General features: G+C 43.4%; 1 protein-coding gene across 1 annotated transcript in view; it reads left to right on the forward strand.

The window, feature by feature from the left end:
- Positions 1-9,183: 9,183 nt before the first annotated feature.
- The window catches only part of C2H9orf152 (chromosome 2 C9orf152 homolog), an 8,200-nt gene continuing 4,390 nt past the window's right edge, over positions 9,184-12,993 (forward strand). The window contains exon 1 of the mRNA XM_034759951.1: positions 9,184-9,595. Coding sequence (XP_034615842.1) covers positions 9,367-9,595 — 229 coding nt within the window. The 5' untranslated portion in view covers positions 9,184-9,366. The remainder of the gene's footprint in view (positions 9,596-12,993) is intronic.

The raw sequence follows: 12,993 nt of genomic DNA on the forward strand, positions 1-12,993 counted from the left end.
CTAGCATGCCTTAACTAGGTCTCAGAGTTAAAGATGTATTTGTAAGCCACAGAAATCTGCATTCTCTTAGCAAATATCTCATGAAAAAGGAAGTAAGCAATTACTATTGACTGTGCCAATATTTTCTGGAACCCAAAATGTGTACAATTAATCAGACTTATAGTAGACATCCTGTTTCTTTCTTCTCTTTGGGTGTTTTACCTTTATTTAAGTTCTCTACCATGTGTTTATCTTTTGATGTAATAGTCTGCTTTTAACCTTTCAAGGTTGTATAAAAAGGAAAATCAGGAAGGCAGAGGATTATGATAATATCCTTGATTTTGCTTCCTAATGCTAATTAAAAAATTGCAAGATATTTGGACCCTGTCTCTGTACCCCAATCGGACTATGTGGGGTATACTTCCAACACTACACATATAAACAACGCAAATAACCATGTACAGCACTGCACAATCATGCATATCATTGAGTCTAAACATCATTTTGTGCCAGGTCTATAGACAAACATAATGATACAGGTGACACACACAGCCGTAATTAACCATTAGGAACATTGTTTTTTTCTTCTGCTAAACCAACAATAATTATTGCCGAGAGAGTCCCAGAAAAATTCAATTAATCAATGAATGGATTTTTAGATAGCAAATTATTTTTACTAGATAAAATTACGTAGATCCTCCTAATGAGAGGCTTTGCAAACAAGGTCAAGGGAAGTAAATGTCTACCTCTGGCAAAAGCCATTGCCTTTGGATTTTGAAGTACCCCACAATTTTTTTTACCTCCAGAAAATGAAAAATTGCTTCCGCCGGGTGATGTAAAACAGACTTTAAAGAGAATATCGCATTTCAGATTTCAATCCATAATCAAATAGTCACTCCAATCAGACATTTTGACAGTTTGTTAATTGAGACAAGCTTGCACACAGATACTCTACTAAGCAATAATGTCTCAGAACCTACAGTATGTGCAAAGATATGTGTACCAGTGCAAATAAATGGGTTTTGTGCTTGTTATTAATATTATTTATATTACCACAGCACCTTGGACTAGGACTCCATTATGCTAGGTCGGGGTGGGCAAACTATGGCCCAGGGGCCGTATTCGGCCCTCCAGGCATTTTAATCCGGCCCTTAAGCTCCTGCCGGGGAGCAGGGTCGGGGGCTCTGCTCCCAGAAGCAGCGGCACATCCCCCCTCCGGCTCCTACACATAGGGGCAGCCAGGGAGCTCCGTATGCTGCCCCCACCCCAAGCACCACTCCCGCAGCTCCCATTGGCCAGAACCACAGCCAATGGGGGCTGCAGGGGTGGCACCTGCAGATGGGGCAGCTCGCAGAGCCGCCTGGCTGCGCCTCTGTGTAGGAGCCGGAGGGGGGACATACCGCTGCTTCTGGGAGCTGCTTGAGGTAAGCGCTATCCAGAGCCTGTACCCCTACCCCAGCCCTGATCCCCTTCGTGCCCTCTTCACCCCTCGGTCCCAGCCCAGAGCACCCTCCTGCATCCTCAACCCCTCATCCCCAGCCCCACCCCAGAGCCCACACCCCCAGCCGGAGCCCTCACCCCCTGCACCCAAACCCCCAATTCTGTGAGCATTCATGGCCCGCCATACAATTTCCATACCCAGATGTGGCCCTTGGGCCAAAAAGTTTGCCCATCCCTGTGCTAGGTGCTGTACAAACACAGAACAAAAAGATGGTCCTTGCAATATATGGGCCAAATCCTGGATCTGTAAGTTTCTGGCATTAAGATGGAAAAAAAAAAAAACCCCGCCACATCACCCCCATAGTACTGCCTCCTGCATGCTTCAGGGAGCACACAATGATGGGAATCCGGAGTGGATCTAAAGAAATTATCAGAATTAGACCTACAAGGAGGGTATTAACTGCTCTCCTCTCAGAAGTATCACCTGCTTGCTTTATAAAACAGAAATGGTGACAATGCCAGAAAGGAGCATGATGTATCCTGCCTTTCTGACCAAAGATAAGCAATTCCAGTAGTGTCTATATGTCAGTGAGAAAACAGATTTATTTTTTTTACCATTAATACATAAGTAAGGCATGAGTACAAAGCAGATTCTTCTATTGTTACTCGCTCATATTGAACTTTGGTGGGAACAGAAGCCACAGGTGTTCCATTTCAAAGGATTAATTGTATCAGTTTACCTAACATCAAAAGCACAATTAAATCCATTTACTGTATTAACTTCTCTAGGTTAGACCTGTAGCTTGTTTCATGGATCACACTCTAGTTGCATATTAGTGTTTCCAAAAATAATCTCTATTCCTACCTCTGGAGTTTTAATCAGACCCCCTAGTCATTAGTTTACTTTAGAGAGGCAGCATGTTCCAGGGGATAACACACAAGACTGGAAGTCAGGAAAGTCGGGTTCTATTCCTAGTTCAGCGGTGGACCTACTGTGTGACTTTGAGCAAGTCACTGTGCCTCTGTTTCTCTTCCTTATTTGTGTTTTTCTATTTAGACTGTAACGTTATTGCTAGCAGAAATTATTGCCTCATATAGACTTTAATATACTTTAAATGCCTTTTTATTGAATAGGTAGATGCACATCGGTTAGAGTAGAACCTAAATTTAACTTTCAAGGGATGCTGACAAGGCAATTGTTTATGCAACATATAGTCAAGTTGTGCGATACACATTCACAGGTGGTCAATGAGTCAACTAACTACTGGTGTTTGGATTTTAGAAAGGGTTGGTTAACTTTTATGACCATTAATAAAGTTTGTATCTAATGCCAGCTAAAAGTATAAAGGTCAATCACATCTCATGCTTCATTGTATAAACGGAGAGCCTGAGGGTGTGGAGAAGGACACCGGTTCCCCCCACAACTCAGAGCAGCATTGCAAAATTGGCCAAGTGCATTATGGGAGGAGGAGCTCACTTTCCTCCAAAGCATCAACTACCAGTCATGCTTGGAGGTAGATTACCAAATCAGTGTACCAAAGGTGGGATCCATGTGACAACTCTGATGAGTCAGATGCTCTCTTCCAGTGTCCGTAGCGGGGAGCTTACCTACAGGAAGGATCCATAGCTCCTGAGCAGCAGCTGTTTTGTCGTATCAGCCTCTTGGTACTGTGAAATAGACAGTATGGCAGATTAGGCAGGGAGCATGGCCTGCAAGGCACAAGTGTGCTGAGAATCCCTAGAGAATGAGGAGGCTTGGCAGAATTTGATTTTTTTTATATAATGTTGATAGATAATATTGATGTTTATTTTTAAGACTTTTTCTATTTTTATTTATTTTCATTTTCCCAGTTGAGCAAAATGATGGGTTTTAAACATTTTTTATATTGATCAATTTAAATTTTCACAACTATGGGAAATTATGGGTGGAAACTGACAATAGGGGGTCAGACAATAATTATTTAATCACAGTAGACATTGAGATTCAAAAAATTAAAGCTTGATAACGGTTGGAACACAAATTGTCAACATCACATGTGTGATGCGGTGTACAAACCCCACACTGGTGAAGAAAGGGTTAAGAAGCAACTCTCTGTCCAGAAAGCCCCACCCAGACACCTCTGCTGGGCATGCTCACAGTACAGACTGAGATCAAACTGGAGCAGCTCAGTTCAGTCTGGTTGGATGGAGCAGGAGAGCAGTTTTGTGTTGCAGGCTCCGGCCGAGAAGCCGCTGAGGCATCAAGCTGCTCCAGGGCTTTTTGTCACAGAGGTCGACAAGATGCGACTGCAAGAGGACAACCCTAGGGAACATGGACAGAGAGGACTCCAATAGGGACCCAGAGGCGAACTAGTGACACCAACAGAGGAACAGAAGCCAGGGTAGGAAGTGGCCCAGGGAGCAGGAGTAGGAGCTCACTCCTCCTAGGCCACACATTTTGAATGATTGTTTCACCGGGCTCTGGGTTAGGACCTGGTGGAGCAGGGAGGGCCCAGGTTCCCCTACCCCTGGCCATTGAGTCTCGCCGCTGGGCGAGGTGGCCATCAACTCTCGCCATTAGGTTATATAGCCATTTAGTCACTTTAGCCACCAGGCAAGGAAGCCATTGACTCTCAGCACTGGGTGATACAACCACTGAACAACACAACTATTGACTTTAGCCACTAGGCGAGGCAGCCATTGACTCTTGCCATTGGACAATATGGCCATCTGACTCTAGCCACTAGGTGACATAACAGAGAACCACCACCAGGCAGTGCTGCTGGGACTAGACCTGGACCTCTCCCGACACATGGTGGAGAATGTAGGCATCACCCAAGTCCTGTTAAAAGGACCATCAGACCACCGATTGAACGACCCTAAAGAAGCCATGGATTCAGAAAAGCTGCTGGAATGGATGATGGAGAACCAGCAACAGCAGGTGGCCCAGCAAGAGCAGCAACAAGGGAAAATACTGCAACAGACTGTGGCCCAGCAACAACAGCAAGTAGCCCAAAAACAACAGCTAATTTGGGAGCTGGCGGTACAGGGCCAGGCACAACAAAAACGCCTGATAGGTGGCGAAACTATCACAGCCCCAGGGAGCATTCAACATCACAGCGCCCAGATCCATAGGAGACGCCTTCCCAATTGGGCTGCCCATTTGGCTCACGAGAATGGGCCCCAGCGATGACCCCAAAGCCTTCCTGCTCACCATTGAATGGGTGACCACCACAGCATGTTAGCCACCAGAACATTGGGCCACCCTGATACCCCCATTCTTGACTGGCCCTGCACAAGCAGCCTATTGGAGTTTGGATCCCCTGAAGCACTAGACTACACCAAGATAAAAACAGCCATACTCGACTACCTAGATATCAACCCCAAGACGTTCCGCCAGAGGTTTTGCAAAGAAAGTACCTGCCTGGAACCCAGCCCCAGGTGGTGGCCCAACAATTGAAGAACCAGTGTTGGCACTGGTTAGACCCAGAAAAACAGACATGACACAGATGGCGGAAATGATCATGCTAGAACAATTCACCCAGATTCTCCCAACCAAGGTGAAGGGGTGGGTAAAGCACCATTGGCCATCAAAACTGGCAGAGACCATGATCCTAAAGGAGAATTATGTGTCCACTGAGGGTCCACCCTCACTAATGCCAAGGGCTGGGACTCCTGGAAGCAAGACTCTGACCCCTAATGGGGGCCGGGCAAAGAGGGAAGACCGAGGACAGCTAAACTGGCTGTTACCCAGTGGAGTGCCCCCAGATGCAGGGAGCAACCTCACAACAAAGGTGGATTGGGGGGGGAATCAGGGCCCCTGAAGAGGGGGATACGCCCCACGAGGACCAACTTCCCCAAAAGTGGGCCAAATGATAGTGACCCCAAAGGGCAATTGCTTTGAGTGTGGACAGGAGGGGCATTTCAGGCAGGAGTGCCCCTTCATGAACTGCAATTAGGGGCAGGCATGGACGGCAGACACCCAAGCCCGGAAATGGGGCCCAATTAATATGCTGCTGCCAGGATGTGTCAATGGCATCACAGTGATGGGCCTGGTGGATTCTGGATGTAGCCAGACCATCGTCCAGACATGCCTGGTGGAGTTCCCTGACAAGCCAGACGCCCCTGTCTAAACTCTAACACATCCACAGGGATATGCAGTTCTACCTCATGACAAAAGTGCAACTTAAAGTAGAGGGCCTCACTGAGATTTGCTGAGTCAGCTTAGTGACCACACTGCCCTACCCAGTAATATTGGGACGAGATTAGAGATAATCTGGAGAACTCCTGCAGCAGTGGAACAAAGAATCCCCAGCAGAGGTCGACCCAAACCCAAAAATAAGGGGGCTTATGGGACAGGACAAGGTGAAAGGTCCTGGAGGGGTCCCTCAGGCCAGCCAGGATCGTTGACCCAACAGCCCACTAGCCCGAGCACATCCAAGGAAGCAACCCATGATTGGCTACCATTAGAGATAGTCTGCATGCAGAAACAAAGGGAGGAAAAGATTCTGAGCTGCGCTTGGGAGCAGGTAGCTGTGCTGGAGGGGGAAGAGAGTGAAACCCAGTAGGCAAAGCAGTGGCCCCACTTCGAGCTCTGCAATGAATAGCTATACTGCGTGATGAGAGACACCCAAACCCAGGAAAAATGGCACCAACTGCGGGTACCAAAAAAGTTCTGCCAGAGGCTACTACACCTAGCCCATTTGGTGCTGTGTGCCAGGCATTTGGGGAGAGAAAAGATGCCTGGCTGGGCATCCACCAAGAAGTGCACAATTTCTATGCCTCGTGTCCTGAATGCCAATTGTCAGGACCTAAAGAGATGTCTAAGGCCCCTGATTCCACTCCCGGTGGTGGGTGTACCCTTCAAATGGGTAGGGGAGGATTTACTGGGACCCTTGAGAAGAATGCATTGGGATTCGGTTATATACTGATGATAGTAGACTAAGCCACATGGTATCCCGAAGCCATTCAACTGTGCACTGTGAATGCACCTACTGTAGTAAACAAGTTCAAGAAGGTCTTTGCAAGGGCTGGGATACCGAAGGAAATAACTTTCTATAAGATTCATTATAACAGAAAACATAGAATCATAGAAATGTAGTGCTGGAAGGGACCTCAAGAAGTGATCAAGTCCAGACCCCTGTGCTCAGGTAGGACCAAGTAAACCTAGACCATCCCTGACAGGTGTTTCTCCAACCCATTCTTAAAAACCTCCAATGATGGATATTCCACAACTTCCCCTGGAAGCCTTTCCCAAAGCTTAAGTACCCTGACAGTTAGAAAGTTTTTCTTAATATCTAACCTAAATCTACATTCCTGCAGATTAAGCCCATTGCTTCTTGACCTCTCTTCAGTGGACATGGAGAACAATTGATTATTGTCCTCTTTATAACAGCCCTTAACATATTTGAAAACTGTTATCATGTCCCCGATCAGTCTTCTTTTCTTAAGACTAGATATGCCCAGTTTTTTTAACCTTTCCTCATAGGTCAGGTTTTCTAAACCTTTTATTATTTTTGTTGCTCTTCTCTTGACTCTACAATTTGTCCACATCTTTCCTAAAGCATGTTGCCCAGTTCTGGACACATTATTCCAGCCAAGGCCTCACCAGCGCTGAGTAGAGTGGGACAGTTACCTCCTGTGTCTTACATACAACACTCCTGTTAATACACACTAAAATATTAGTTTTTTTGCAACTGCATCATATTGTTGGCTCATATTCAGTTTGCGATCCACTATAAACCCTACACCCTTTTCAGCAGTACTACCACTTAGCCAATTATTCCCCATTTTGTATTTGTGCTTCCTGAGTGAAGTACTTTGCACTTATCTTTACTGAATTTCATTTGTTGAATTCAGACTAAAGCTCTAATGTGTCACGGTCATTTTGAATTTTGAAGGACCCTAGGAATAGTATAAGCCCAAGGAAGTACCCATGTGGGACCCCACTAGATATGTCCTCCCTGTTTGACAGTGAACCTTTGATAACTACTCTTTCAGTATAGTCTTGCAATCAATTGTGCAACCTTATAGTAATTTCATCTAGACAACATTTTCCTAGTTTGCTTATAAGAATGTCATGTGGGAACTGTGCAAAAGTCTTACTAATACTTCACACTTCTAACACATTTCATCGATAGACTCATAAACTTTAAGGTCAGAAGGGACCATCATGATCATCTAGTGACTAGACCAGGGGTCGGCAACCCTTCAGAGGTGGGGTGCCGAATCTTCATTTATTCACTCTGATTTAAAGTTTTGCGTGCCAGTCATACATTTTAACGTTTTTAGAAGGTCTCTTTCTATAAGTCTATAATATATAACTAAACTATTGTTGTATGTAAAGTAAATAAGGTTTTTAAAATGTTTAAGAAACTTCATTTAAAATTAAATTAAAATACAGAGCCCCCTGGACCCGGGCAGTATGAGTGCCACTGAAAATCAGCTCGCGTGCCGCCTTTGGCACGCATACCATAGGTTGCCTACCCCTGGACTAGACTCTAGCCTGACCTTCTGCACATTGCAGGCCACAGAACATCACTCCTGTAATAGACCCACAACCTCTTGCTGAGTTACTGAAGTCCTCAAATCATGATTTAAAGACTTCAAGTTACAGAGAATCCACTATTGACACTAGTTTAAACCAGCAAGTGAGCCAGGCCCCATGCTGCAGAGGAAGGTGAAAAACCCCAGTGTCCCTCTCGGACCCGAGGGAAAATTCCTTCCCGACCCCAAATATGGCAATCAGTTAGACCCGGAGCATGTGGACAAGACCCACCAGCCAGATACCTGGAAAAGAATTCTCTGTAGTAACTCACAGCCCTCCCCAGTTAGTGTCCCATTACCGCACATCAGCTACATGCTCTTGTAGGCAGTCTCATCATACCATCCCCTCCATAAACTTATCAAGCTCAGTCTTGAAGCCAATTAGGTGTTTTGCCCCCACTGCTCCCCTGGGAAGGCAGGTCCATAGGTCTCAAAATGTTTTATAAAGGAAAGCAGGTAAAATTTCCCCCCATTTTACACACAGAATAACTGAAAGGCAGGAAAATTAAATGAGGTAGGGCTGGTCCATACTAACCCCCCAGTTCGAACTAAGATACGCAACTTCAGCTACGTGAATAACATAGCTGAAGTATCTTAGTTCGAACTACAAGGTACTTACCGTGGGTCCACATGCGGCAGGCAGGCTCCCCCGTCAACTCCGCGTACTCCTCTCGCGGAGCAGGAGTACCGGTGTCGACGGTGAGCATTTCCGGGATCAATTTATCACGTCTGGACAAGACGCGATAACTCAATCCCAGAAGATCGATTGCTTACCGCCGAACCAGCAGGTAAATATAGACGTACCCGTAGAGTCAGGACCAGATTCCAGAATTTCCAACTCCTGACTCCCAAGCCTATGCCTTATCTACTGAGGCATGCAGCTCCGATGGTTCACAGTCCCAGGTGCACACACACTGAAAGGAGACTGATGTGCACAAGTTTCTTCACTGTGAATCTTACCTACTTTTTAAAGATATTTGGCAAGGCAGCAACAATTAGATTGGGAGGGCTGAATGGAAAATGCATAGAATAATCCTGAATGTAAAGTCTGGATGGAACCACTCTAATGACGGAACAACATGATGGTGTTCCTTTAAAATTTAAGATTACTACATAAACCAATGTCATCCAATCCTTTGTTCACCTGTTTTGTTCAATGGTGTTTTGTACTTCACTGTGTTTTTTGGCAAAGATTCATATGCTCAACCTTAAGTAAACATTAAATTCAATTGAACGGATCTTGTCATTAAATGTTTTCCGAAGTTCAGTACATACCGAATGTATCTTAAAACAAGCTGATTGAAATCTACAACTCTGAATGCACCAGGCAGTGAAACGGGCTGCTATACTTACCAAAAAGTTATTTCTTCGTTTAGGAACATTTTAAATGTTGCAAACTTGATTTTCTTCTTTGCAAACATAATGAAGGACGTCTCTTGCTTCTGCTTAATTTCGTCTTCCTTGTGGAAACAGATGGTGCAAGCTTACAAATATATCTGTGGTATTTTCTTAGTGACTCATACAGCAGAGCAACAGGCTTCAGACTGTGACACGCAGCCAACCAAGATGGACGTAAGCTTACTTGAGGAGCAGTATGACTGTATGAAACAGAAGCAAAAGCTGCAAACACACATTATTGTGTTTAAAACAGGTATGCTTCAGATTCATAGACCAAACCTGACAAATGTAGAGGGGTAAAGGGAACTCCTTTAAGTCTTCATTAACTTAAGATACTTTTGAATGCTTATGCACAGCTTGCAAGGAAAGTACAAAGTGGACTGTTTTCATGTTGCTGATGTCTGTTTCTTTGTTCATTCCACTGAAAAGTAGTCTAATGCAGTGGTTCTCAAACTTTTGTACTAGTGACCCCTTTCACATAGCAAGCTACGGAGTGTGACCCCCCCCCCCCTTATAAATTAAAAACACTTTTTAAATATATTTAACACTATTATAAATGCTGGAGGCAAAGTGGGGTTTGGGGTGGCTGCTGACAGCTGGGGCGACCCCTGCATGTAATAACCTCCCGACTCCCAGTTTGAGAACCCCTGGTCTAATGGTTAACAAATAAATTAGAAAAGGAAGCAGTGAAACACTTTTTAATGTTTGTTTGAGGTGATTTTATATATTTTAAGATAGAGTGTTATGTAAGTTACATGCAATTCTTGATATTGCAACAGTTAATTTTCATAGGTACCAATTACTTAGTGTTAATTGACAATAATGTTTGCAGCATATAGCTCTTGTCAGATTTCTGCTTTCCTTAAGGTTTCCATATGGTTAACCTAACAATACTGTTTGCACCTTTTGTTCTTCCTGTTCCGTGAAGCCTGTCCTAAAAGACTAACCAAGGCAGCAGCAAAAGTCAAATGCCTAGCAGAAGTTAGGCTTTAGTTTAAAATGAGCTAAATTATACTGGGAACAACCGGCGTAACTTTAATGTGCTAGCTTCAGACAGAGAGATGCCTCGTGGAAGTGGTTTCACTGTATATTATTTTGAATATGTGCGCACAGGAAAACAAATGACATGTGACACTTAGCTGCCACATCAGACAGGTTTTGGTATAACCAATATTAGCAAATTTTTTCAAGTTTATAGTAGAATATTGTTTACAGATATTATATTGCTGTGCTTCTCTTTTCTTTCTAAGCTGATCTGAAGAGCCATGAAAATAAACAAAGTAATTTAAGCTTCTTTAGTTAAATAGTTGCAGCATGAATAGAATTAACATGATTTAACAGAGTTTGGTGTTTATTTCAGAGGTGAGTGAAATAAATCTGAGAAACTAAGAACCACCAAAACTGTGTCTAAACCAAATATGGTGTGTGTCAAAATAATTTAGCCTATTTCTTACTTTACATTTTCCTGTGCATTTTTTGGCAGTTCTGGATTCTGGCTGGATGCAGAAGTGCCGAAACATTAAATAATAATGTAATTAAATAATAATATGTAATAGATGCAGTTCTATATCTCCTTTCATTCAAGGGCATTGAAACATAAATATTAATTAACTCCATGAAGAGGAAAAGTATATACATACAGAAGAACCAGTTTATCCAACACTGAAATGCAGCTACATCTGGGGTGAAACAACTCAAGTGTTTAACAGAACACAGCAACAATACAAAACAGTTTAGGAGAGGAAGTGAAATGCACTGTATCCAAATGAAATTCCAGAAAGACTGCAAATAAATTGAATGTAATTATATGAGTTGAAATTTGGCCAGCAAACCAAAACACAATCATTCAGACACATGAAACTGTTGGTGGAATAAATTTTGGGAGGGCAGCAAATTAATAATACAGAGGATGGCTACACAGATGGTTCTGTTCCTTTTTCTCTGAGGGTAACACTGGGTAACCGTTCTTCTGTCTAAGAGCACTGTCCAGCAGGGTATTACATTTTTATTTAATATTTATGTTACAGTAGTTTCCACATGCACCAATCAGGTACTAGACACTGTACAGAGGCACAAGCCCTCACTAAGCTTTCTTGTTTGACGTAAATATATAGGGCCATTAGGAGGGTTACTGTGACTGCTTGAGGCACCTTTACATTCCCGTTGCTGCGTGGATTTTGGCAGGGCTGAGGATCTGGTTCCATGTTTTTAAGGTTAACAAACTGGGGAGCATATTGAATACCCAACTATTTATGAGTACTCAGGTAGCAGTAATTTCCATCAGTGCATGGAAAGATGGCTGCATTCTTTTTCAAATGTGGACCTTTCCACAATTATCCACACCTTTGCTACCTTGAGGATGCTATTCTCCATAAGGTTAAACATATTCCAACCACGAAAACACTGCTGCTAGAGCAAAAGGAGGCAACCCACTTAGCAAGCAATGTTTTGCACTGACAGCAAAGTATACCTACAGGCAGTGTTCTCCAGGGCTATCAGATAATTTCCAGGTGAAGTTTAAGGGTGGGATTTTCAAAGGAGCATACAGGAGTTAGGCCCCCAACTCCCACTGTAGTTCAATGGAAGTTGGGCACTTAACTCCCTTATGACACTTTGAAAATCCCAGCCTAGGGTCTTCGTGTTGACCAATAAATCCCTAAATTGTACGGATCCTGCCTATTTGTTCCACGACACACTCATAAGAAAATTAGGGAAATGTCTAGCTGAGATTACTATCACGTAGGTGCACAACTGATTGAAAAACCACAGAGAATAGTTATCAATGGTATTCTGTCAAAGCAGGAGGGCATATCTAGAGGGGTCCACAGGGGTCTGTCCAGGATCCAGTACTATTCAATATTTTTGTTAATGACTTTGATAATGGAGCAGAGAGTATGCTTATAAAATTTGCAGATGACACCAAATTGTGAGAAGTTACTAGCCCTTTGGAGGGCAGGATTAAAATTCAAAAGGACTTTGAATAATTGGAGAATTGATCTGAAATCAACAAGATAAAATTCAATACAGATAAGTGTGAAATACTTCACTTAAAAAGGAAGGACAAATCAAATGCAGAACCACAAAATGGGGAATAACTGACTAGGCAGTAGGACTGCTCAAAAGGATCTGGGGGCTATAGTGGATCACAAACTGAATATGAACCAATGATGTATTGCTGTTGCAAAAAGGCTAATCATTCTGTAGTGTATTAACAAGCGTGTTGTATGTAAGACATGAGAGGTAATTGTCTCATAGACTCATATACCTTAAGGCTAGAAGGGACCATCGTGATCATCTAGCCTAAGCTCTGCAAATCACAGGCCACAGAACCTCATCCACCCACTCCTGTAACAGACTCAACTTTCCCACTCTACTCAGCGCTGGAGAGGTCTCAACTGGACTATGTCCAGTTTTGGGCGACACACTTTAGGAAAGATGTGGGCAAACTGGAGAGAGTCCAGAGAAGAGCAACAAAAATAATAAAAGGTTTAGAAAACATGACCTATGAGGAAAGATCCAAAAAACTGAGCATGTTTAATCTTTGGAAAAGAAGACTATGGGGAGACCTGATAAGTCTTCAAATATGTTAAGGGCTGTTAAGAAGAGATCTGTAAAAGCAGCAAAGAGTCCTGTGGCACCTTATAGACTAAC

Source organism: Trachemys scripta, chromosome 2 (assembly GCF_013100865.1).
Source record: "Trachemys scripta elegans isolate TJP31775 chromosome 2, CAS_Tse_1.0, whole genome shotgun sequence".
Classification (NCBI taxonomy): Eukaryota; Metazoa; Chordata; order Testudines; family Emydidae; genus Trachemys; species Trachemys scripta.